The sequence below is a fragment of the Taurulus bubalis genome (assembly GCF_910589615.1).
Source record: "Taurulus bubalis genome assembly, chromosome: 19".
NCBI lineage: Eukaryota > Metazoa > Chordata > Actinopteri > Perciformes > Cottidae > Taurulus > Taurulus bubalis.
In genome coordinates, this window is record NC_136607.1 from 12,562,475 (window position 1) to 12,589,697 (window position 27,223).

General features: G+C 40.9%; 1 protein-coding gene across 1 annotated transcript; it reads left to right on the forward strand.

Moving 5' to 3' along the window:
* Positions 1–2,679: 2,679 nt before the first annotated feature.
* uhrf2 (ubiquitin like with PHD and ring finger domains 2) lies at positions 2,680–25,884 on the forward strand (the record flags this gene model as incomplete). The annotated part of the gene is made up of 16 exons (XM_079235359.1): positions 2,680–2,832; positions 9,995–10,390; positions 11,717–12,036; positions 20,163–20,381; positions 20,603–20,712; positions 20,850–21,036; positions 21,271–21,394; positions 23,126–23,233; positions 23,445–23,549; positions 23,656–23,762; positions 23,956–24,118; positions 24,286–24,423; positions 24,542–24,776; positions 25,008–25,159; positions 25,544–25,642; positions 25,738–25,884. 16 exons carry the CDS (start codon positions 2,680–2,682, stop codon positions 25,882–25,884), a joined length of 2,763 nt encoding a protein of 920 aa, XP_079091485.1.
* Positions 25,885–27,223: the final 1,339 nt, after the last annotated feature.

Here is a 27,223-nt window from a genome sequence, read left to right on the forward strand (position 1 = left end):
AGAAACACAGCATTGGGAAAGCGTGCAGATGTAGGCCTATAATTCTGAACATACTTGCCTGTGGCCCATCAAGGGGGTCTCCAGCTGGGACAACTGTTAATTAAGCAGTTATGCCACTAGAGACATGTGCTTTACAGTGATTCTAGCTCAGCTAGGAGGTATTGTCTGGTAATGGGGGTTTCAGTACAATGTAGGCCTTCTCTTCCCTGATGTGCATTGCAATAGGGTGCATTCATACTTTGAGGGATATGGATAGAGCCAATCCCATGATAGTGGGTTCTAGGGGAAGATTTACAGTGGCTTAGTTCTAGGCTTTTATATAATTTGGTAAAGGCAGATTTACAAAAAGAAGATTTGCTAATTGGAATTGTATTGGTCTTTTAATTTGGGTATTATAATTCATCATTATATCATATGTTATGACATGAAAAATGCTAAACTGAGACACTGTATTTCAGTAATTAGCCAATTTTCCTAAACAATGAAATATTTTTGATTCAACGTTTAAAACCATAATTTTGGGGTCGCCTGTTATCTTGATTGGTTGATTGTCATTCAACCACAACAGTGCTTCACTTGGGTTCTTTGGGCCCTCTGCAGTCTACTCAGTGCTTAGATTGAATGGGTTTTAACTGGGATTTGTCTGTCCATAGTAATTTCAGTTGATTTCTGTGATCCAATTCCAACAGTGCCAACCCTTCATTTCTATTGTGATGTTTTAAGAATAGCTTAAGCAACACACCTGTTAGTATTCCAGCTTGTTATATATGCTGCATTAATGTGCACTCGACTATGAAACAATAAGCTGTTTCTATTTAAATATGCACATTTTGATGCTAAGTTTCCAGTTTCTGTTACTAAAGACTGGTGATTTCTTCTATTTGTGTTCAACTGTTGCTCACTTGTCTCTTTCTATTGTCTGGTTGAATCCTTGTATAGTGTTTTTTTTGCAAACCTTTTATACAAAAGGACAATTTATTTGTAAAATTACTTTCTTCAACCAAAACACTAAAAACATGAAAGACAATTAAAAAATAAAGAGTAGTTCACTCATTATACAGTTTCTGTGCAATAGTAAGTTGCACTAAATAAAAGTACATTGACAACATTATTCAAAGGCACAGAGAAACTGAAGACATTGAGGGACACGTTTCACATTGAGGATAGACACAAAAATTGGTTACATCTGTTTATAGAATTGCAGAATACAGAAAGCAGGTTCACCCTGTTTGGTTCTGACGCAATACGAACCTTGTGTCAGAACCAAACAGGGTGAAGCCTACATGCTGACTGCTTCCTATACATCTTAGGGGCCTATTAGGTTTATTTTCAGGCATATCAGGCATGTATTTTGTAAACAGACTGAAGCACTTTAAAATCAATTAAATAACTATATGAGCAAATGGGTATACGCTTTACTGTTTCTTGTTAGAACTATGGCAACAGCACTGCGGATGTGCTGCAGTTGTATAATTGTGAGGACAATAGACATGAGATTTGTTCTAATCCTATAATATAGTATTTACCAACAGTGGCTCACCAACCGAACAAAGTGGGCCCAAGTATGTGGTGATTGCTTTGTATTTTGGTTTGTTGTGATTTTGTTTGAGAATATAAGACTGTTAAAGATCAATGGCAGATGACCCTGAGAGAGGCCCTGTCTGTCTGAGTCAAAGTCTAGTTTTAACACCTTAATTACCAGTTGATCATGTGACTATGATGTATTGGTGAATGTGTTTCTTCAAATTGCCACATAATACACTTAAAGTAAAGTGTCCAAAGTAAAAGTGCTCATTATGCAGCAGAATTGGCCGTGCCAAAATTATATTATTAGGCTACATGTGAGCCTTTTTATTAAATTGTATGTAAAGTAAGTGTCAGACAAATGTAGTGGTGTTGAAGTATAAAGTAGCATTATTGAAATGGGAATGAATAAGTAACTGAAACCGCACTGAGGGTCCTGCATTTGGAGGAAAACATAGTTTAGGCTACTTAATTGACAGAAAGAACACATACAAATGAACTGCTGGTCCCTATCTTACACCCATACATAGCAGAGATCAGTGGTTCTCAAATGAGGGTATGTGAAGGGACTCCAAGGTGTACGTGAGATTTTCTTATAAATATATTTAAAATGAGTATCCATTATAAAATCCTTCAAAAATAGTTATATTTGATTGAATATGCATTAAATAAGTGTAAGTTAAAAAACAGAATTGTATATATTCTTTATTAAATCAGACACTGATGGCACAGCGCTATGTATTACATCTTGTTTTCAACCAAAAATGCTTTGCACTGGTACTTGGCTGAAAAAAGGTTGAGAACTACTGGTATAGATTGGGAAGTAGTGGCACCACAGTAGTCGCTGCCTACAGCTGCACGGCCGAGGCCTTCAGACACGGCGGTGCAGTGTGTTTTCCACTAAAGGGAGAGCTGTGCCTTTAACTGCAAGCTGTGCTCGCTTGAACGTTATTTCGCGAGATTTGCTTGGCGCCGCGACCTCATGTGAGACACCTCCTGCGCGAGCTAGTCCGACGTTACCTCTGCAGAGGAAAACGCAATGGAGCCCTGAATATTTGTCAATTTTATCTCATTTGACCCCAGGAAAACAGTACTCGCATCCACCATACTGCTTCATCTGTTATTTATTTGAGACTTAAACAGGGCGGTGCAACAATGTGGATCCAGGTTCGCACTATAGACGGGAAGGAGACGCGAACCGTGGAGGATCTTTCTAGATTGACCAAAATTGAGTCTTTACGGTTGAAAATACAGGACATCTTCAGTGTAAGCCCACAGCAGCAGCGCCTATTCTATCGAGGAAAGCAGGTAAACGTCATTTTTGTGTCGCCCCGTTATGCAACAGTCTGTTTTTGATGTTTTGGCAGGGTTTCGTGCTGCTGGAGAGTGAGTGGTCCTCTGATTTTTGTAGCCGTTTCGGACCCATGCGAGCTTCCTGTTTTGATAGGAATTCGCCAATAGTTCTTGCGCAAGAGCCCGGGGTACGCGGTGTGCCAGCCCCCCGAGAAAAACTGCGATTTCACATGGACGTGGGCTCGTATAACGGAACCATAATGCATTGTTTGGGTTCGCGCTTGAGGAAACCTGCATGCAACAAATGTCTCACCTACGTAGACATGTTTGTTTACATTGCCGCGCGAGAGAAAGGAGACCGTCGCCCTCCTTTTCCACATGCAAACCAAAGTAGTGCAGAGTAAACAACCACAGCCTATACCTCACCGACGAGCACTCGTTACACCGAATTAACGGCAGCTTGATTTCCACATGTAACAGCCACCGTCCACATATATTTATCAAATTGCGCTTTTCTGTTTTTGCATATTATTTTTTTAACACGCTTGTGCAACTGCACTGAGCCCATTCGTGAGCCCGCCAGGCTCGTGCATGTGCTGTGTTATGATGATGTTAATGATAATTTGAGAGAGGAGGGACTCGTGGCTCCACGTGCCCCGACATCTAAAAAGCAAGTGTAGTGTTTACACCCTGGCGTCACTACGGTACGCACACTGTACAGTGAGGACGGACTATAAAGATGGCTACCTGTCTTCTATTATTCTGACAATTCAGTAGTACACATGCTTTATAACACACAGATTCAGAAGGACGAGTGCCATGCTTCCTTGGCATGTTTTGTATTCAACAAAGGACTTTTTCAAATATTAAGTTTGACTTCAGTACCATATGATGAAGGCAGTGTTTCACTATATATTACTAGTTAAATTCTAACCATAACAACAATGATATTTATATAAATAAAGGGCAATTAATATGACATATTTGTATCTCTCTGTTTCAGTTTACGTTCAACCCCATAAATGAGTGAGATAGTTTTTTTTAAATATATATATCTCTGCTGAATGACCCCAATTCAATGTGTTTCGGGTTTACTGCACCTGCTGATTACATCAGTAGTGCAGCCTGAAGTGATGCTCAATAGTTTGTACCTAAGCTCATATTGACACTTTGTCTCTCCATATAATCGTATCATGCAACATTCAAGATATTGTGATTTAATTGTGTTGTAAATAGTATATATTCTTATAGAAGATGTGTAGTATCGATATCTTTGTAATGTTGTGATAATTGTACTGTACAGTCTTGGTTTTATCCTTTGTACCATCCCCACCTTTTTTGATATTGGATTATATTGTTTTCGCTTAGAATATATCAATCAGGATTTTGTTTTCTGTCATAAATTATCAGTGTTGGTAGACTAGAAGTTTATTACAACTCCATTTATTACTGAATGATGATTCATTTGTTTCTGTGAACAGATGTTAGTGTACTTTGTCTCTCTCTCACCTAGTGATTAAAGTAAGTTTATTGTTTTTAAATGCCAGCAGCTGGTGAAGACGAGGGTATGAAAACTGTAATCTGCCATTCTGCCATTCACACACGTGTTTGTGTGTCATGGCGGATTGTCGCATGCAGCGGGCATTGCAGCCTCAAAGCCTGTGGTTTATTTCCTGCATCCTCACATGTAGTGCTGTACTATGACAAGAGTTCATTCTGAATAGACATCTGTTTCAATCACTATTTATGTTCTGTCAGTTCAAATATGTGAACATGCAGTATATAAAATAATCCAAATATAAGAGAGAGACCCATCATATTAGTGTGTAAAATGTGTGAAGGGTTAGTGAAATCCTTCACTGTACCAGCTGTTGTTCAGTAATAAGCAGAAGCACTACTGACAGGACACTGGTGCCATGATTTATTTAGTATTAAAGCATAACATCACAAAGCTGATATTAACACAGTGTGACTCAGCCAGACAGATAAGCCCCAGGAACCACACAGCCCACATGATGTGTTGATCTCACATTGTTTACATTTAGTCACACTTTCCTTCATTCATGTGGCAGTATTATAGACCAAGAAATTCCTTAATAAATGGTCTTTAGCCTGTTAAAGTTGTCTAACCCACTTCCTGTTGTGTAAGTAAAAGATAATGAAGTCGCATTTAAGAGCATAAAGTCACACGGGCCGCAATGGATTGAGTTTCTTCTCGGTTTGTATACTGCATATACTGCAGAATGGAGAGGAGGAAAATACTTCAAGTGTTTTGAGAGATTGTAATTCCTAGAATGCTCATGAATTCATCACTGGAGTCTACAACATGTTTTTTTGTTGTTGTCAAAAACAATGGTTTACTTGGCAAACATAATAATGGCAAACCCTTATTTGAAAAGAGCTATATAGTGTTACACCTTTTTGCACCAGTGCCCATAGATGCATTTTCACAAATTTTTTCTTGCTCGAAAATATGAGCAATTGTCCTGAGCAATCTCGCCAAAATCAACAGAACCATGCAACTTCAACACACCTTTGACAAAGCAAGACTGTTCACCAACAGTAATAGTCACAATGTAGTTAATTTACGTTTGCTTGATTTAAAGATGAATTATCTGCCATGCAGGCTGGAGTTGTCGTGTGCTGTTGGAGCTGTGGTTGCAAAGGCTAGGCCTGTGTCGTAAATCCTGCACTTCCTTCATTTCACTGGAAAATAAGTGGAAAGGGTTAATTAGGGGATTTCCATATGTTAAGCAATGCATGGAATGAGCCAGAGACGCGTAGCGTACTGTACACTAGCCTACACGCACGGCCTGTGCTCTGTTAGGATTTAGACTTGTGGCAGAATAACTCAGTCTAATTCCTTTTCAAAATGGCGTCTTGTTTTTCCCTCCAGCTCACTGCGCACGCTGCCTCTCCAGTTCAAAGTCATGCTTGCCCTTGACTCAGAAGGGTCTCAAGCCAGCAGCCACACAACTTTGCCTCGGTGTTTGTTTTTTTATGGGTTTTGCAATTTGCCTGTGCCCTCCTCATTGTGTCTCCGTTTCACTTCGAGCACTGTCTCATATCACTCGCATTCACGAGCAGACACACACGCACACGAACACACACAAACACCTTCCACTGCCCTTGCAGCTTTTCAGCTCAACGCCCATTATCACTTTAGTGGTAGACGTCTCATTTGCTAATTTAAAAAAAAGATTTGGCCTCTTTATGGAATAGTTTAGATCTCCACTTGTGTTGCGTCCGTGTGCTTCAAGTCTGTCGCTCACTTGTGTTCTTTTTCCTGCTGTGGCAGCAACATGTTTAAATGGTTGGGCTGTCCTCCACTGTTTGCTGTTGCCTATTGTTGGGCTGTCGGAAAGCTGTATTGGTTTGCCTCCTTTCACGCAGACAGTCGCTGTGACCTAGATAGATATCGTTTCAATTTGATTATAAATGCATTGATGTTGTAGCTCCTCGATTGATGTTTTTTTTTGGGCATTGCCAAGATGTAGAATAGAGTATTTCAGGGGATGTGGAGTTGGCTGCAGCCATGCATGCGCACAGTCACACCCATCTTTGACAGATAGGCCGGACAAAGAGCGAAGACAAAGAAAGGAGGCACTCCACGACAACTGCAAGCTTTCTAACACTCCCACATGTTTTCAAAGTTTTGTCACACCTCTCAGAAGCTTTAGCTTGTGTAGAGGTTAAATGTCCAACCTGTTAACTGTCAGCTCTTACATCTGCCTTGTGAATAGTAGGGTTCCCCCTTTATTGTAGAGTTATATAGCTCAGATTACTGGTGGACTGTCCAGGTTAATGTACCCAGTTGTCTCACATTTCTTGAGTTTGGCTTTCTTCTGTCAATAAGGGCACATGTTTGCAGGAAATAAACATATAACAATACAATTTTGATAATTTCATAACCAAATCCAAAACACAAGATTGCAACTGCAACTAGAAACAGTTGTGAAACAAAACAAACAAACAAGGAAAAGATTGTTGTTTTTTCTGGCAAACTCAATAGTGGTAATAAAATTAGGTCAAAGTTATATGGTTACAAAAAGACTGGGTTTATAATTCAAATGTAGGAACTAACATCAAGTCATGAAAAGAGCTGCGAATGGAAGAAAAAAGCAACCCATGTCACCTTTCCAAGTAATTTGTGAGAGATGGAAGCTTGGTAGATGGCATGCACACAGACACACCCCATGTCATTGTTTTTGGAAATCTGACCTATTTGGCTTAGCTCTTTGCTAAGACTGCCTGTGGGCGGAGACGAGGGCGATGAAGAAATCGTGGAGGAGTAAGGGGTCCGGATGGCCTGCCTGAGCCGGTGTGACATTTCCTCTCCGCCAGCAGCGTAGGTCCGGCTTGGGTTTTCTCACAGTTAAACCCCTTGTTAGAACTAGGCACCAATATTAAATGGGCCACCATGATTTCTTAGTTTTTCACTTAATGGCTTAATAATATATTCTCTCAATGGTATGCAGCCATAGATACATAGGTGTTGCTTAGTTAGTTTGATTTCTGAATGATTCCTGCCTTAAGTGCTTTTAAAGCCTTGCAATTAGCCTAGATCCTGTGTGACAGCGTGGTACAATAATAAAACGTAACGCAATGTTAGAGCCAACTCTCCTCACCTGCTGTTTCTGCTCTATGATCTGTATTATTGGCTGCATTGTTATCATAATATTAACACATTTGTTTCATCATTGATGTCGGCTGGTATAGAATAGTTAGAGTGAGGAAAAACCGCATGTCGGTGTACATGTTCAGTATGTTTTTTTAAGTAGCTTAGCAGCCACAAGTCTTTGTCTTGTCTTTGTTTGACGTTTTTCTTTTGGTTCCTGTTGCAATAATAAAAGTAGTATTGAAAGACTCCCTGTCCAAACAGAGAAATTAGAGGTGTTAATTTTATTTCAAGCAACAATGTGACACACGCAGCGTTGCAATGCCGAGGATTTTTGACTCTGATTTGTTTTAGCCTTTTGATAAAGCTTCAAGTTAATTGTCTTTGGTTTGTCTAAAAGCTTTGTTGAGGTGTGTGCTCGGGTCTCTTTGAAACACACGTATCACTGAGTCACACAAAGAAGACACCAGACTGTGTTTTTCTGATTAATCTGCATTATTTATGACGATGGAGAAAATGGCATATCCTTGATGTTATTCGTCCTACACGGTACAGAGAAAGTCAACTAGACAATATTTCTGTGAAAGAGATCGTGACCTCCATGAATATATCAAGCATTCTTTCTGACATTGCCTGTTTAGATGGTGGCTCTTTGTTTGAGGGATTATTCAGCTGGTTATTACTGATGTCAGGGCTGTCGCACCTCGCAGTGAGAGGCTGATCACACAAAGAAGGCGCTGTGGAAAGCGGGCACAGCTTTGATATCATTTATGTGGTTTGGTGCGGTGAATGGAATTCTACTGTGTGTTGTTGGGATACTCGGGTCTGTCTGCGTAATTCTCCGTCCATCTACCCAGTACTTCTCAACAGTGAGGCTGCCTGCTGCGGGTCCTACCAGCAATCGTCTATGTAGGATGTTGTCTGTTCGTGTGTTTGATTGCCTTGCTTTTCTTAATGCAGTATCGAGTAGCAAAAGACCGAGCAGACAATTACTGAGACTGAATCGTAGACATAGTTTAGGCAGAGAGACAGACAAAGAAATGCTGAGATAGACTACCACAGAAAAACAGACAGGTGAGTATATAGCCACCACTGTGTGGCTGTGTTTGCACCGCTGCTCCTCTGATCTAAATTTCATGAGACTATTAAAAGCAGGGAGGGATGGGGAAATTGCGCTGACTCCCTCTACTGCTTTTCTGCTACGCCTCCAACCGCTCTCCTCCTCGCTGTCAAATAACGAAGAAGAGAAGCGAGCGAGAGTGGCGGCCATGCTTGCCTCCCCAGTACAATGGGCTTGTGGGGTTGAGGGCTGAAATGAATCGCTGATGTCTGTATTGAGTTGGCGGGCCTGCAATAAGCTCCGTTCCTCAGGCAGTAGCAGTACTGTATACTTAACAGAGGATCGGTTGTGGTAGAAGATTAAATATGGTTCTCTAATGGGCCCTCGTCGTTCCTTCGAGAGCCTGCTTTTTTTGAGAGAACAGTTTTCTGACGCCCGTACGCCACGCTGCCTGAAAGGGTCGCGCTGATGGTGGTGGTGGGTTGGTGTCGACAGAGATTGTGTACATGATTCAGGTTCATGGGGGTGGGGGTGCTCTCTTTCGGTTGTCATAGCAACCCAGTCATTTCTTTCCCCCAGCTACATCGCCTATCACCTAAATTCATGCATTCGATTCTTTTATTTATTTTTTCTTTTATTTCTTGTCTGAAAACCGGTGTGTGGCGTATTCGAGCGGCGCTGCAGTTCAGCATCCATTTCTATTGGAATGGAAATGTAAACCAATACAAATGCGGTGATCAGTAGTAATAGCTTACCGATCATAAATGCCAAATGTTCCATTGTTTCCCCCTAAATAATACATTAAAAAAAAATCTGTTCTGAGGTTCACTTCGATGCACAGTTATATGCATTTATTCACATAGCTCATTTGAGAACGCGGCATATGTTGTTGCTGTTGAAGCAACGTCTGTAAACACCACTGTTGCATTTAAAGGGAAGTGTATTTATTGAAGTGCTGTGTGTGTGTGTGTATTTTAATGTCCTCTGTATGCTGGTGAGTAGAGTAGCAATACATAATTGTTTTCTCTCACTGTGCTCAATGTTGTCTTCTGTGTTCTTTGTTTGTCCTTGACAAGCAGCCGGGTGTATTTTGTCTGAGGGCAGTCTGTTACAGTGGTGTTCATTTCATACCACATGGATGTCTATTATTAGGAAAGAAAATTGGGAAAAAAACTTAATGAAAGATGTCTTGATGAATATTTGTGCAATTGTCCAAATAGACCATCTTTGGGCAAATTGATGCCTGAGTAAACTATATTACAATTAATGATGCAATCCTTAGTGTGATGGTTAATTACTAAACATTTGTTAGAGCTTTTAAATGTATTTATTTTCTTAAAATAATAAAATAAACAGAATCCGAACAAGCCATTGGAAGACTAATGAGTATTGTAAAAATATTATGTGTTGCAGCACTACGTACAGTGATAGCGTGTTGCACCTGTAAGGCTGTGTCGATCCATTCATGTCAGTGTTTTTTTTATTTTTGATCTATTTAGATGGAAGATGGACAGACACTGTTTGACTATAACGTGGGACTCAATGACATCGTCCAGCTGCTGATTCGCTCACAGACCGACCCTCCGGAGAGCCCCGCTACCAAGGACTCCTCCGGTGTGGCCTGTAGTTCAGGCCCCCCGTCTGACTCCAAGTCAGAAAGCCACAACTCCCCGGCTCCCGCCTCACCCGCTGCTATGGAAACCTCCACCAATATAGACAATGACAGTAGTAGCGTCACTACCAGCACTGGTACCGAAACCAAGCCGGACACCAGCGCTACCAGTAACTCAACCAGTACCAAAAATGGGTTCAAGTCCTCCAGTCCGGCGTCGGACACCCAACCGCCCACATCCAGCAGAAACACACTAGTCGACCCAGGAATTGGTGTGTACAAGGTGAGGATGAGAGCGTTTCATATTATGGAAGATATGCAAGGTTTTGCATGAAACTGGTCTAACGGAGCATGTATTGCCCCACAAGCCAAGTCACTGCAAGATATTCTGTAGTCTTTATTATCTTGTGAGCTACTCCTGTTGAAAAAACCAAACCACCCTGTAAATCCAAAGTCCACTTAATTTCTGTATTGGATGTTGGAAAAAAATGTGTTTTTGGTTTAATTTAGCTTAATTTAGTACATGAGTGTTCATGATTTTGCATACTAGGTTTTATACCTTATGATGCCTTTATAGATCTGTATTTAATACTAAACCGCAGTGTGCAATAGTGCTATTTTGAACATAACAAGTCAAAGGACCAACACAACCGCAATTTAAAAATCCCTCAAGCATTTGGCGATTCGTTTTTTTTTCTTCTTCATTTTTTTTTACAAGAGTAGTCTTGTGATGTAGCACCTCAGACTGTTAAGTATTCCAGGGAAATATATTCTTCCATTCTCACTATTAAACTGCTCTGTGTTTAGGTCAGCTACCCGACATGCCTTTAATTCATTAGGACTAACGACCTGCACACAAGCATGCGGCTATAATTTTGCCAGGGAGTCGCACACAGACCACACATAAGAAACAGGAATTTACAACCAATTTACAGATTTTAAATAGACTGCAGTCAAAACCCAAACATTGGCGAGTCTACTCTACTGTGTTCTACTGAGCTCTGCCGGCTGGCTGACCCACATGTCTGAGATTTATATTAGTAAGACTGGATTTGTTTTGTATGCCAAAAGCCCAGCATGCACGAAGATCAATACTGTAGCGAAGTAGATGAGTTGAAAATTGTGCAGCTTCACTGGATATCAAGGTCACATGCCTCTAAAGGCTTTACGCATTCACTTACGACTCTGACATATTTTATGTGATTTTCACAGAGGAGCACATGAATCCAAATTGTGCCATGGATGAAATTTATTTCAAGAATGCATCTCTTATGTTCCAGGATGCTGTTTGTAGTAGTTTATGTTCGTCGTCAAACAAATTAATTTTCAGAGACTACACACGACACGAATACACTTGTTATGTGACTGTGAGGTAAAATCATTTTGACTGTGAAGGATTTAGATGTATTTGAGACTGAAAATTGATTATCCGGCAGCATTGACAACTATAGGAATTGGTAGAATCCTTGTAAAAATCCAATACTCTTTGTTTTGCTTTAAAGTACAAGTTGTTTAGCAAATAGCTTAAAACATGGTGTGTTTCTTTGAACAACTGACAGATGGGTTCAAAAGAGAACTGGTGTTATTTTGTGTCTTTTTATCTTCTCAGATTAATGAGCTGGTGGACTGCAGAGACGTCAGCATCGGTGCCTGGTTTGAGGCCTGCCTCGAAAATGTGACACGCGTTCCCAAAGGACAGATAACGCCCACAAAGGGCAAGGTGGGTCGGCCCCCAAAAAGGACTAATGGAAAGCTGGAGGCCGATCTGGGACAAACCCACAGCCAGGGCCAAACCACAGACAGTAACAGGAATAACGTTGTGTTAAGCCCTGAGAGTAATGGAGCCTCCACCTCTCAGACGGACTCTACAGCAGCTACAGAGACCAAGGAGAGAGAAGAGGATGTAATTTACCACATTAAATATGACGAGTAAGTGACGGCTCATTTCGCTGGAGAGTATTCCTGCTGCAACTAAGCTGATTTCGGTTGCAGTGATAACAAACGCATCATCACAAGTTTTTTTAATTTAAATTGCACTGTTGAATTTTTAGCAGACATCTGCTGAGTGTCAGTGCGGCAACATTTTGGTCCGGTGAAAAGTCCTTCTGGATGTTAAAAGGCTGTTTAGGATTGGAATGTGCAGAGCTGTGGCTCAAATAGGAAGTGCTAATGAGTGCCTTCTTCTTTTGCTGAAGCAGAAAATAGGGTTTCCTTCTGGTTATGCCAATGTTCAATATGTATTTGCACGTGCTGCTGTTGTGGGGCATTCTAGATTTAAAAAATACAAGGTGTGCGTGCGTGTGTGTGTGTGTGTGTGTGTGTGTGTGTGTGTGTGTGTGTGTGTGTGTGTGTGTGTGTGTGTGCATGTGCGTGTCTGCAAGCATCACTAACGGTGGTTCGGCCCGTTGGGAATTGCAGTCTCTGCTTTCTCCTGGCGGTTCAGGGGATGGAGAGAGGGTTTTATTTTTTTTGCAGTTAGTGCTACAATTTGGACTCTATCTCTTGCACTCTCCTTTTCCAGCAAATTCATTCAGAAGCCGATGTTTCCATGGTAACTCGCGAGTTCTCAGGAGCATTACTTCTTTCCTTGCCTCCTTCAGCTTTGTCTGTAATTGCTGTGAACATCCCACCGGTGAGACATAGCCTCCTCGCTGCGTCTACCATAGCGTGTGCCTTTACATGTGTGTGTGTGTGTGTGTGTGTGTGTGTGTGTGTGTGTGTGTGTGTGTGTGTGTGTGTGTGTGTGTGTGTGTGTGTGTGTGTGTCATGGATGTTATGCCAGAGAAACTGCATCAAGGGTTGTTGAACAGTACATGTGTGACATTATTCCCATTTGACACTTTTCAAATCCCTGTTATTGGGATTGATTCATCATATTCAACAGGACAGTAGTGTTCCTGCAGGGATAATCCAATAATATACATAATTGTGTGTCCCCCTTTTTATTTCAATTTAAATTATTAAATGGTTTGTTTACTTATTCAGATTGTGGTTTCCGGCTAACGTTTTCGTCATTCGCTTTATGTGATAGCTGACACTCAAGAGAGGCAGGAAAGGGAGCGAGAGTGAGATGCGAATGACAACAAAGGTTCCACACTAGTTTTAAACAGGATTACACAGAAATATGTGATTTGCATCTTCACCAAATACAACCCCAGTTTTGTGTGCTTCTGAGAAGCCGCTGCTACAAATACGAAAGATCTAAATGGTCAGCTTTCTCTTTTAGTGCAGCGTGATTCATTTAGCTTTCTACTAAATGCGTAGTATCCCTCTGCTGGTTTCTTCCATCATTTTGTTTGCCAGAGCGCACACACGCAAACGCACACGCACACTCACTCTCCCCCCCCCCCATTAAACACCTGCCTGCATAGTCTGAGAATTGAAAACCTGCCCTAAAAAAGGAACTGCCATGTTTTTGCAGGAGGCTGGGCTTGGCAGGATTTCTACAAAACGTAAAGAGCCACAAATTCATATGTTGAGAGAATTCTCCCCTCTGCTGCTACCAGGAACTGAAATGGCGTGTTTGTGTGCGCTCGCATAATTTGTGTGTTGCTCAAAAACAAGACTCTTAGATACGGTTTCATGGTTGAATCTTGGCCGAGCTCAACATATGTTTAAGATTCTCTGTGGCAAGAGTTACAAATATAGACATACAATATATATGTCCATGTAGCTTTAAGTAGACCGTTATATTTGTTATATGCAAATAGAAAACGGTCGTCCTGTTTTTTAAAATGGTGCCGCAAAGTCAATTAATTTGCCAAAGCTGATAGAAAAAAATCTGTCTGGTTAAAAAGCAGACAGATTTACTTCCTGCAACATAATTTGGCCAAAATGAAATAATTGTGCTCATGCAGAATTCCTTTTGTGGAGGGTTGAGCAATATGCTATATATATATATATATATATATATATATATATATATATAAATAAATAATCGTGCAAACACCAGACAACAGGATTATTTGGGGTTATGTTGGGGATGTTGGCCCCATGGAAGCCAATTTCACGTGTCACAGTTAGAGAAGCACAGGTGTAATTAGTCAAATTGATAACAGCTGATTTAATTCCATTTAGCTGCTTCAGTTTCAGGGTTCTGGTATTGTGCGTGCTGGCTCACTGTCATGGTTTACTGGACATCTGATTACAATGTAGCCATTGTTAATGTTATTAGTAACACCTGTGCTTTCATTACAGGAGCAAGTCAGAATGTCTGTGGCGAAAAAGGCCTATTGCCATCTGGATCTCTGCACCTCAAATCCAGATTGTTTTTTAATACGCTTGATGGAAAGCTGTGTAAACTAAAACTAGTGTTTTGGGAAGGTTTTGCTTAAAAGAAAGGCTTAAGTGCTTCTTAAATGGGCTCTGTCTTCTAATTAGCCAGGATCAACATGTACGCAGTGAAATAGATCTTACCAGCCCGCTCTTATCTGAGCATGGCTGCTATGAAGCTGAAATTGTTTTATTAGCAGGGATAAATTGAAAGACTTTCCATCTTAATTTCTAGTAGTGCCAAAATACTAGGAGATAACTTTTGCTTCATTAAGTTAAATTTGTATTAGCATATGGTATATAAAGATATGCAAATATATATTTGATAAAATACAGTGTAGTATACTATTACTATGAAAAGGCACAGGTGTAATTAATTTAGCTGCTTCAGTTGCAGGGTTAATGTTATTAATTAATATCACCTGTTCCTTACATTTGTGGCTTTGTCACTTAGTTGTGTGATCACCATGCAATTATAAAATATTTATATATATATATATATCTTGTTCTACAGATAATGGCTTTATTAACCAAATTTGAGAAAATAACTACAAACTAAATATTTTTTACATGTACAAATAAAGTATTTATCAGATGTTTTTTTACCATGAAATTATTATATCTGCGATGCCCCCCAAATTGCGTGATACTCTGACAGCATTGTGACGGACAATAATGTCAGTCACAATGCTGAATACCAAAGACTTGCATCTGTCCCCCTTGCTCTTGCCTCAGTTCAGCATTAACAAACCACCAGGGACACAAAACAGATTGATCAAACAACACAATAATCCAGCCTCTCTGTCACACCAAGACTAGATTTAACCTGACCAAACAGGTTTGGGAAACACAATATGGCTCAGAGAATGTGACAAGGAGGGAGTCCACACAAGGTTGTACTTAAAACCAACACAATTTATTAAACTATGTTTAATTCAAATGAAGAAGTCATATATACGATATACGATGAGTAATATCAACAAAGCAAGCGATGCATGAATGTGTGCTGTGGAGGTGTTGATGGTGCAAAAAACAAAATGAGGCAGGGTGGATGTCCGCTGTAGAAAAAGAGACCGAATGAGCATCTACAGTATAGCTCCAGAGCCCAGGTGAGCTTTATCAGCTGACCTCCCATGTTAGCCAACTGTCTGCTGAGGTTGGCGAGGGCCGTCTCCAGGACAGCCGGTGCATCACAAGCTTCAAAAATCCAACGTTGGTCAGAGTCTAGTGTTCCTCGTTGTATGAGAGTGTATTCTACAATGAGGTAATGCCCACGAGTTATGTTCGCTTACATGGATTTCGGAGAAATCGAGTTTGGAGCGAGTTGGAGAGATTCCTTGTGTAACAATAGAATAATAGGATTCAGGGTGTAAATCAGCAAATTGGCCATTTTAATACCTGAAGGTGTCTTCTGATGTCATGTCACATGACTGGACTTTAACATTTCTCATCCTAAGATTCAAGTAATTTATATACATATTTTTAAAGAAGTTGCCGTTTCACATTGTGGCCTCAATTACTGACAAAGCCGAGGTTGAGAGAGACTGCAGTCTCTTCACTTCACTACTGTTGAAGCAATTATATTTAGCTTGTTTAGTGTCAGAGTATTTCTAACTCGGCTGCTTATCAGCAAATTGAGGATTTCTAATTTTCTCTGTTGCCTTTCTCCCTTTTTATAGGAACCTCGGCGAAGCACACAATTCGCTAATGATGGTTTAATAACAGAAGAGACTGTAAGAGCTCCTCTGTAGATAAATCACGTGGTCTCAATTTCACTACTGATTGACTAGGGTTTCTACATTGTAGTTCCACGAGGGATTGATAACAGTGTTGACGTGTGGTTCTGGTTCTTCCTTCCTCCCACAACGACAGGGACATTACTCTTAATAGTAGGCGCTGGGTTTAACCACTGTGACAGCGGAGGCAGATAGTCAGCTAACTGTGGAGATTTAACACTGATGCTTCAAAGTTAGATTTTATTCACTCAGACTTGCAGCTCAGGTTCTTATTCTGGGGGTATTTTCCAACAATAAGCCTTAAGAAGGATCAGATTATGATGTGTTTTACTGGTCAAGAGTATATAGTAGAGGTTTGAGAGTTTGCATCATATTTGAGAACTACTAAGACGTGAATATTCTTAACGAATATAATTTTATTAAAATGTATGAGTGATGCAAAGATGTTTTGCTGCAGATTTGGTTATTTAGAACTATGAAACTACCATAAACTACTGGTAGCAGCAAAACCTTGGTGTGTTTAATTGCACAAGATTACCTTTTTTGCAATGTGGAATTTCTTCATCAAAAATGATATCGCTTTATTATTTCAGCATGGTAGAATTATCCAGAAACTGTTTAAGGGACATTCAGGTCAAATGGGATTAATGGCGTGGGTACCACACACCATACATTTGGGATGACCTTGAAAGCATCGTCCATAAAAAGTAGTCTCCCGTGGGCAGTATGATGAAGCACTGATGGCTCTTGTTCTTCTGTTCTTCTGGTCATTGTCGATCTCTGGTCTAGTCTCAGATTCAGTTTGCATTTGTATTTTGGCCATAAATTGGAGTCATTGTGTAATTGAGCCGAGACTCATGATGGAACAAACAGTCATGTTTCCCCATTAAGATGATTGTAATGCATCCATTATGTGATTCTGTTGCCTTTTACATGCGTATGAAAGGAATTAAATCCTACTTTACTGTTGCAGGCAGTGCAGGTCAAAGTGTGTGTCCCTAAACGTCCTCACTGACGTAATGAAATGTTATATCTATTTCATATCTCATCAGGCTTTGGAAGATGTTTCAGCTCGCAGTATTTTATTTTATGATGTTATTAATTCATCTTGGGCCTCCGTTGGTGGATGCTCATTGTCTGACGTAGGGCCAGTGTGAAAGAGTACAGGGAGGGAGAGCTTGTGTGGTCTTAAACTCCGGTACTTGTGTTGGTCAGTGTTCCCCTTCTGTTCATGCTGAGTCCCATTGTGCCCCAAAGTTGATATTCCTTGGCTGTGCGTGCGTGTGCGCATGTGTGTATATACATATGTGCATGTTAGTGTGTGTCTGTGTGTGTTTATGTTGCCCCCCACCCACACCCTACCCTACCCAAAACCTCAGTAATCCCTTGGGCCTAAAAAAGGAAATCCCTGCACTGTGCCCCAGCCTCCTCTTCCTGGGAGTACGCTAGTTGTGTGCCGCTTTTACAGTCTGCCTCTGTGGGGCCTCTCCTGTCGATTTACAATGGCTTAAGATATGCAGCGCAGTCTTGTCAGTAAGAAAGTAAAGCATAAGTGGTGCATAATTGGACTGGATAAAATCCTTGGTTCTGTGCAGTCTGTCTGAGAAAGTACCCATTTCAGCCTCAGTTTTCCTTTAAACACATACACACACACAGAAACTGCTCGCTCATGCACACTATTCTCTACTTTCCCCGTCACTTCCAGCTGTGTGAGTAGACCTGAGCGAGCAGGCTGCTGTGTAGTTAAACTTCAGGGCGTACACATTGTTCATCTGTAAGCATAATTCCAGCTATTGGCAAACAAGCAAGCAAGCTGTTATTTCATCTCTTGCTCAGGCCTGATCCTTAGTTAATGATGATTGGCAGGCAGGAAGCCTGCACAATTAACCAACAAGAAGACATTTCACACTTTTTCAGATTTTCTTTAGGCTCGGGAGGAATATTTTGATTTGTACAGAATGTGCTATGGTTTTCCTTTTCGACATCCAACATTTTAAAATGCAAATGCCCTTTTCACAATCAAACATACAACACACATGTGTATTTATTGTCCAGTCTTAGTTCTGAGTTCATACCACTCTAATGTCTGTATGATAAATATGAAGCTAGCTATCTTAGCATAGCATGGAGAAACAAGGGGGAAAAGGCTGCTTGGCTTGGCTCTGTCTGAATGTAACCCAATCTGCCTTCTCACACCTCTAAAGCTCACTTGTTTAATCCGTCCAAAAACCAAGGTGTAAAAACAGCACATTGTGGGCTTTACAGGGGGTTATGTTCCAGACCATTTCTTGGCCAAGTGCAGTAAACTTTCTGGAGTCTCTGTTGGTCGCTGCCAACCTCAGGCTGACAGCCAGACGCCAGGACTTGCATTGTTGTAAGGCGGCAAAAAAGCTTTTCCAAAACGTTTAAATATTACTTAAAAAGGCCGGTCAAACCATTTGCCTGATAACAGGTTTAATTTAGATTCCTGTAGTGGTGGAGCTATTTTTTTTATTTTTGATAATTTGAATAAAGACACATTTTTTTACTTAAGAAGCTAAACTGAAACAAAAACAAGATGCCATATTAGGATTTCCTCCTTTAATCTGCTGATGCCAATTAGCTCTAATTTCCCAAACAAATGGGATTCTCCTCTTAATTTTAGGGTTTGGGTACGTATGTAGTCTTATCTGACAAATTTGGGCCAAAACAGACCATATTAAATATCTAAAACAGTGAATCTATGTGGATGTTTTATTCATCCTTATCCTGCCATTACTACACATGTGTTTGTCCTGGCTGATCTTTAGTCACCTCACTATGTCTCGTTCTGCTGCAGTTGGCTCGGGAAGCTGGGCCAGCAATTCCCAGAAATTATGCTCAGGAGGAAGATGACTCAAGTCTGATCAAAGCAGACTTGCGTTTCCTCGTTTTTGTAAACATTTGATTTTGTTATAATAACAGTACAGCGAGTATAATGACGCTGCTATCTTCTGTCCTTGTGTTGATCCCCGGGGAAAACTTGTCCAAGTTTGACCAAACTTGTAAGAATAGTGTTTTGCCCATGGAAGTAAGGTTGCTGTTTTACATTTATTTTCTGTGTAGATTATTTGGGGAGGTGAAGTGAAGTCATAGTTGTGGAAATGCCCCATAATCCTTTGCTCCAAAAACCCAGTCAGAAAGCTGTTATGTGCAAATGTCTCATGGTATGTAGAGAAAGCTCTTTGAGAATCTACTGAATTTAAGTGAGTGTTTTGCTTTATAGACTGGAGTAAAGTAAGTTATGTTTTCTATGTCCAAAACACTTGTGTAGGAGCTTGCTTGTAGAAAAATCGTTGTATCTGTTGAATTTGTGTTAAAACCATATGTTTATTGGTAATAATATTGTTGGCTTGTCTTTAAGTGTGCTTGAACCTTGAAGCAATTCAAACTGATAAAAGAGCATAATTTTGTGATGATAACTATATGTCATTTGCATTGTATTGTAATTCGGACAAATGAAGGCAGATTAGAGGTCTGAGAGTCTGTCAGGTTAGCGTTTGGCTTTCTGTGCAAAATCCAGTTTTTGCCTGTGTGAACTTGCATGGACTTGCATGTTCCTGCACATAGGCTTATATTGCTGATCATTGGAACAGTATGTGAGTGAATGCATTGAGCTGTTAAATAGCTTCTATTCACATCCATCTGTTTTTACAGAACACACTGGTCTGAATAGCTGCTTTTCGCTGAGAATATTTTTTTGCACTGTTGAATTTTGTTCTCAAGGTTTTACTCTATCAACCTTTTAAAATATAAAAGATGTCAAGTGCTCAGTGGTAGCTCAACCCTCATGTCCCATGTCGCTTATGTAAAAAGAAGTGAATACTTTCATGTGGGCTAGGTGAAAAGTGCACACATTCAATTTCAATGAAAAGAAATTCACCACGTGTCTTTAACCATTAACCTCCAAACCACTGTATTCTGAGTAGAGAAGACAGCAATGGGAAAATCAAGGTGACGACAGCAGGCACGACAATTTCATACACCTTCACCTCCCTTCCTTCACTCTCCTCTTCTTTCAACCTCCAGCTACCCAGAGAACGGTGTGGTGGAGGTGCGACCGGTGGATGTGAGACCACGTGCCAGGACCCTCCTGCGGTGGGACGATCTCCAGGTGGGCATGCATGTGATGGTCAACTACAATATGGAGACACCAGATGAGAGGGGCTTCTGGTTTGACGTCGAGATTCAGACCGTCAACCAAGCTTCCCGCACCAACAAGGAGCTCAGAGTCAAGATCCTCCTGGGGTGAGGATCTTCCTTCTTAGGCGGGAGGGTGACTTGTTGGCCGTAGGGGGATAAATTGCGGTTTTATTTTCTTCAGTAGAACGTCTGCTTGGACAGTTAGTGTAACATTTCTGTGTGGGACTTTCCCTCTGTCTCTGTAACACGCTTAATAACACGTCTTTTCATCTTCCTCTGTGGTTTTCTTTTCTTGTGCTCTCTCTCATTTCATCTCTCCCATCCAGGGGTCCTGGAGATGTAATCGCGGATTGTAAAGTTCATTTTCTGGATGAAATCTACCAGGTGGAGACTCCAGGAGCTCGTGCACTCTCAGCTTCAGATGGACAATTTAAACGTATGCACCGGACCGCACACACTCAAACACACGCAGCGAAAATAGCGGCAAAACATGTCCATGTTTGTTTTCAAGGGTATATTCTAGTGCAACCATCTTCAAGTGTGCATGTGCATATGAATGTTTCTTTCTTCTAGGGAAGAGCGGGCCGGAGTGTAAGCACTGCAAGGCTGACCCTGAAGCAGAGTGTCGCTTCTGCTCCTGCTGTGTGTGTGGAGGGAAGCAGGATGCTCACATGCAGCTGCTGTGTGACGAGTGTAACATGGCGTTCCACATCTACTGCCTCAACCCGCCGCTGGCCACCATCCCAGATGATGAGGACTGGTGAGAGAGAGTGTAGCTCAGCAATTAACCGCAACATCAAGCGCTCCACAATCTATTTTTAAAGGTTGATAAATGGTTTTCTGCATGAGCTGAAATGCAGTAATTAATTAGTGATTGAGGTTAAAATCAATATAGTGACATAATGCAGGTGTGAGTTTATCCAATGCAGTGGCTTGAGTGCATTATTTTTTAACTGCAAACGTCCACAGAAAAAATTTCCTCTCATTCTGTCAGGTACTGTCCCACCTGTAAGAACGACACCAGTGAGGTTGTGAAAGCAGGAGAGAAGCTCAAAGCCAGCAAGAAGAAAGCCAAGATGCCTTCGGCAACAACTGAGAGTCAAAGGGATTGGGGAAAGGTGAGACTAAAAACACACACACACACACACACACACACACACACACACACACACACACACACACACACACACACCAACCAGGTGGACTGACAGCGGTGCTGTAAGAGAGTAAGTACATTATAATAAGCCTAAGAGAAGGCCTGTGATTCTGTCTCAAATGTTCTTGAAGGAGCAGAGGATGTGTCAGTAAATATGAAAAAGCAGTTTGTGTCAACAAAAGAAATCGAGCAAAATGGAAATGCCGAAATAATAGAAACATGCTCCAATCTCTTGTACGTAGGCTCAGGAAGCCTGAAAATGCTCCGGACAAGAGATAGAAGAAGCATTATCATTTTCTACAAATCACCTTTGCACTGTAACACTTGCAAGCAATCAATACTTGAAAATAATATGAGTTTTTGAAAAGCTAAATGTTTTTACTTACCAAATGGCTATTTGAGTGTGTTACGCTTCATGAATTCAAAACACACAATGACTTAAAAGAAGAAGAAGTAGAAGTAGACCTCCTCCTTGTATTGCATTTTGTGGGAAATAATACTTAGACATAAATGTTGCTGTTTATAAAAACATCTTCCAGAGCCGTAAAATAGATTTGACGGTGATAGAACACACTACACCGCAAAAAGTAGAACAAACTTGTTCTACTTAAATTATACTTGCAGCATGTAACATATAGTTCTTATAGTACACATCAGTGCAGCAAAGGTTTTGGGGAACCGTTCAATAACTGATTCATCCAGTCAGTGCATTATTAATGCATCACACACATTTTACTCCATTTACTTTCTGCAAACTGGTTTATTCTTCATTGTATCTTTTATGTGTTTAATATTTAGTGTAGGTCAGTTGTCTGCTCAGTGTATTGTGTTGTTCTTGAGGTAAACGGTTTGTTTCATGTGAAGGGTTTTGTGTGTACCTCTTTGTAGCTCTGTTAAATATTCTCGAAGTACACAAAAGCTTTCTCTCTCGAATCAAACAATCTGATTTTAGTCCTGTCAAAGATTCTTTATATCTGCATAATGTTAGACCAGGCTCCCGGAGTTTATTAATACAGTTGGTTTGATCTTCGGTCATAGCACTTTGTACAAATGCCAACATTAGTATGAACATTGATGGGTTATTGATTATCAAATAATCATTCATAATAATGAATACTTTTTACACCTCTTTGTTCTATTGTGGTCAAATTTACATTTCGGCTTTTTAGCTGGCAAAAACTATAATTATTTCAGCTCATCTTTTTTAAGCTTACTGTTAAAATGTCCTTAGAGGTATTGAGATATTACGTGGGTCCCTGATGCTCTGCTCCATGGTGTAATGTGAACAATGCCATTAAGCATGACTTAGCCACTTTCCTGGAACTGCCAACGGAAAATAACTTGTTTCTTTACCAGAATGCTCCCTTTCTCTATGGACTAATTGAAAACAGCCCCGCTAGTGTGTTTGGGCACATTTAAGTGCTGTGAGTCACACAGCATTTATTCTCGCCTTTCACGTTATTGCCATTTTATAACCCTTAAAATAAAATACTTTTCTTTGTCTTCTCACATTTATAATCCTGTGTACCTCCTCAATGGGATTTTGATGACTTCTCAAAGTAAAACACAGCAGCCGCTCTGCTCATAAACAATCTTCAAAAGTGATTTAAAGGCCTTTGCACTGGTGGACATTTCATTGTATTAATATGCATGCAACTTAAAGTCTTTGTTGTCTTTCTTGATGTAATTGCAGGGTATGGCCTGTGTGGGGCGCACTAAGGAATGCACAATTGTTCCATCAAACCACTATGGACCAATACCTGGCGTTCCTGTTGGAACCACCTGGAAATTCAGAGTTCAGGTTAGCTATTCACAAATTAATATGTAAGATTAATATATAAAAACTGAAAAATGAGCAGTTTAAGTCCCCCTTGTCTCATCTGATCCTTTACCGTCTGTATTCAAATGTTATGGATTGTATTGTCATATCTTTCTGGAGTATAATATTTGGCCATATCATAAATGGCTTTTTGCCTGCTCGGCTGTTTTTCTTTATCTGACTAATATTTCAGGTGAGTGAGGCAGGAGTTCACAGGCCGCATGTTGGTGGTATCCACGGGCGCAGTAACGATGGCTCTTATTCGCTGGTGTTGGCCGGGGGCTTTGAGGACGAAGTGGTGGGTTGTTTATATGTTTTACCAAATGTTTATTAATTTCTGTGACGTGAGAAGTCGGCAGATTTGACGTAATCACTTTGTTCTGGTCACCATAACCTTTCTGTAGGACCGGGGAGATGAGTTCACCTACACAGGCAGTGGGGGTCGTGACCTCTCAGGAAACAAACGGATCGGAGAACACTCTTTTGACCAGACCCTGACACACATGAACAGGTACAACACTTGAATGGAAAGCAAACTGATTTTTCCCCAGTTTTTTTTTTTTAAAGATAACTTCATGAGAAGATAGCTAGAATGATACAAGTCTTAAAATCAATCAATAAGTTATTATTCATAACAGCCCTAATACTTAGTCAGACTTGACGAACATCATACATCATTATGTCTTGTCTATAACTCTCTGAAGGGCATTGGCCTCAAACTGCGATGCACCTCTGAATGACAAAGACGGGGCCGAGTCCAGGAACTGGCGGGCTGGAAAGCCGGTGAGAGTGGTGCGCAGCTCCAAAGGGCGACGCATCAGCAAATACGCTCCTGAGGAGGGAAATCGCTACGACGGTATTTACAAGGTACAGACGAGCATCTTGTTGTTTTTTTGTAGTCTGCTTACTTCACGTAAAGCCACTTAACATACAAAGACGCCATTACAAATATGAACTGGTGTTATCGTAAAATGTCAGGAATGTAGGGAAGCCCGACAGTATTTAATCTTATTCTGGTTTATGTGTAAATGTAGGTGGTTAAGTACTGGCCAGAGATTGGAAAGTGTGGTTACCTTGTGTGGCGGTACCTGCTGAGACGGGATGATCTGGAACCAGCACCGTGGACACCTGAAGGACTGGAGAGGATAAAAAAACTGGGCCTTTCTGTTCAGGTTAGACTGCGAGTGTATCCGCATATGTAGAGACCCAACAGATATCTTGTAATGCATCTCAATGCTCAATGCAAATTAGTTGCGTTTCATATGTTTTAATGCACGCCATTGTCCTTAGTACCCACCTGGCTACTTGGCGGCCATGGCTAACAAAACAAAGAAGGAGGCCTGTGCCCGACCTGGTCGCGGTGGCCGCGGTGGTAAGCACTATCCCGGGAGGGGGAGGCCACGGAGACGCAAGCTCAAGGAGAAAGAAGAGAATGACGAGGAAGATGAAGATGAGCAGCCAATGGCAAGTGTGGAAGAAGAGGAGCCACAGAGTAACGGAGAGCAGAACACAACCAGAGAGAGTGGTGGGTGATTTTACAGATGAACCTTAAAGCTGCTGAGACAAAGTGTTGTGAGAAGAGGACAGCTGAGAACGGCGTGAGCGGTTGACTTCTTTTAAGATAGTTTGTAAATATTTGCTATTGACCAGTGTTTTATTTTCCCCAAGCATGCGCTTTTGTAAAAGTTCAATTTTCTATATTGTCTTTTATTCACCAGGAGAAGAAGCTCTTTTCAGTTTATTTGTGTGTCATTAGCAGAGTCGTCACCAGCGCCAGAGCCTCCCTCTAAAAGGGTGAAGATAGAGGAGACTTTCCAGCTGTCGGAGCAGCAGCAGCAGTTGATCCGGGAGGACACAGCCAACAAGAAAAACTGGGATGAAGCCATGGGATACCTTAAAGAGGGACAGGTATGAATCCCAATCGTACAGTCTGACACTCAAACACATATCAGGCTATTCAAGTGTTCACAAAGCATCTCACACAGCAGCCTCTTAAAGGAGAACCCATTGAAAGTCCAAAGTCCAACTGGAAAGTTTGCTGTGATTTTGGAAAATAAGGGTCAAACCAGCTTCTAACTGGATCGAAGTGACATTTGCAGGTTTACATCCTGTTCAATGTAGAGCTTTGCAGCTAATTAGCTCACTAGCCTGCAAACTGACATTAGCAGAAATTAGCATGGAAGTTAAAAGTTATTTCTACAATTCTAATATATATGTTTCTGTTTTTCCTTGCTTCCCTTTTCAACTTAATTTCTTTCATCCGTGTCTGTATATATATATATGTATGTGTAGAATTTCCTGCAGAAGATGGAGCCACTCTTCATGTGTGTGTGCTGCCAGGAGCTGGCCTTCCAACCCATAACCACCACCTGCTCACACAATGTTTGCAAGGTGCGTACTGCCTGGATGCATTTGTAACTAGCAGAGCTTAACTTCGCTGTCCTTCCATCTGTGTGTGAATGTCTCTCGCCGTCCTCTCTCCTCAGACTTGTCTACAGCGGTCGTTCCGAGCACAGGTGTACACCTGCCCCGCCTGCCGTCACGACTTGGGCAAAGACTACGTCATGTCCCAAAACATGGTGCTTCAGGTGCTGCTTGACCAGTTCTATCCCGGCTACAGCAAAGGCCGATGAGGGTTGAAATCCCATTTATACGTAGACCACGTACACACACGCACATGAGCATCCATTCTGTGCACCCGCGTATACCGTTAAGTACCTAGAGCTCCACTTTGAAATGCATTGCGCACACATACTGTACTTACCCACGGGCAAATGTATATTGCATATACAGCCATTTATGTATACAATCATTCATACACAAACAACCTCAGTAGGGACTGACCTCATCTGTTAAACCTGGACTGTCTCCATTAACATCACCAGCCTGAAATTCAACTAAGAACATTTTTCATCCTCGCTACTCCTGACCCCACAAACGCACACAAACGCACAAAAGGAGCCCAGATTCACTCCCACTAGCCACCTCAAGATTAGCTTACCTTTTTGGTTACCCCTCCACTGTGTTCTTCACTAGCTCTATAAATTGACACACTGCAACACTGTTTGAGTAAATTTTCTCCCTGGGAATATCATGAAATCAGCCATCAGACTCCTGCCAACCTAGAAGCATTTTTTTGTGTTCCATGTATGTATTTACAACAAAAACAATGAGCGTAGCTGCTTCATATAAGTTCAGTATCTTACTCAGACATAACACCCCCTGCACAACATTTAGAATGAGCAACTAGGTAATGGGACTGAGAGTTGGCCTGTTATGGCAAGATAAAATTAGGAAAGTGCACAATGTTTTTTGACTTTGACGCATTTTTGACTAATTTTGCAGGTTAATCTGGTCTCATGTCACATGGAATCATGCCATTGTTACACCTTAGAATAGCAAATGTCTTGCCGGAAGTACTTTCAGTTAATATGCAGAGAACAAATTGGACACTTTCTGGGTCCTACAAAGCAGCTCCCTGACATACTTAGTGAACGCAACAATGATCAACAGGTACAACTCTCCCAGATTTTATGTGGAGTAAAATCTTCATAAACATACCAAAGACGTGAGGCTGTAGAGCAGGTCACGGGCAAATATCTTCAGAAATCTCCTGAATAGAAAGTAATTTCTGATGAGTAATCACACATAAAAATAAAACGCACTCTGGAAATATATCAAACAGGATGATTCCAAATGACCACCTTTCTTTGGCACTTTTTGTTTCCATTTCCAATCAGCTGGAAATAAATGTACAAGATAAACAAACACATTCTATCTCTCTTACAAACCTCTTTGTTTTTCCCATTCATTTGTTTACCTTAGAAATACTGTAACGAGGTAATGGAAAGTAAAGATTTACAAGCAGCACACCTGAGATGTGCTGCTTGTATTTCTTTTCTGTTTTTCATCCCAACATGGCACTTTTCAATATTTTTAGAGGTTTTCAATAGTAGTTTTGTGAATACACTA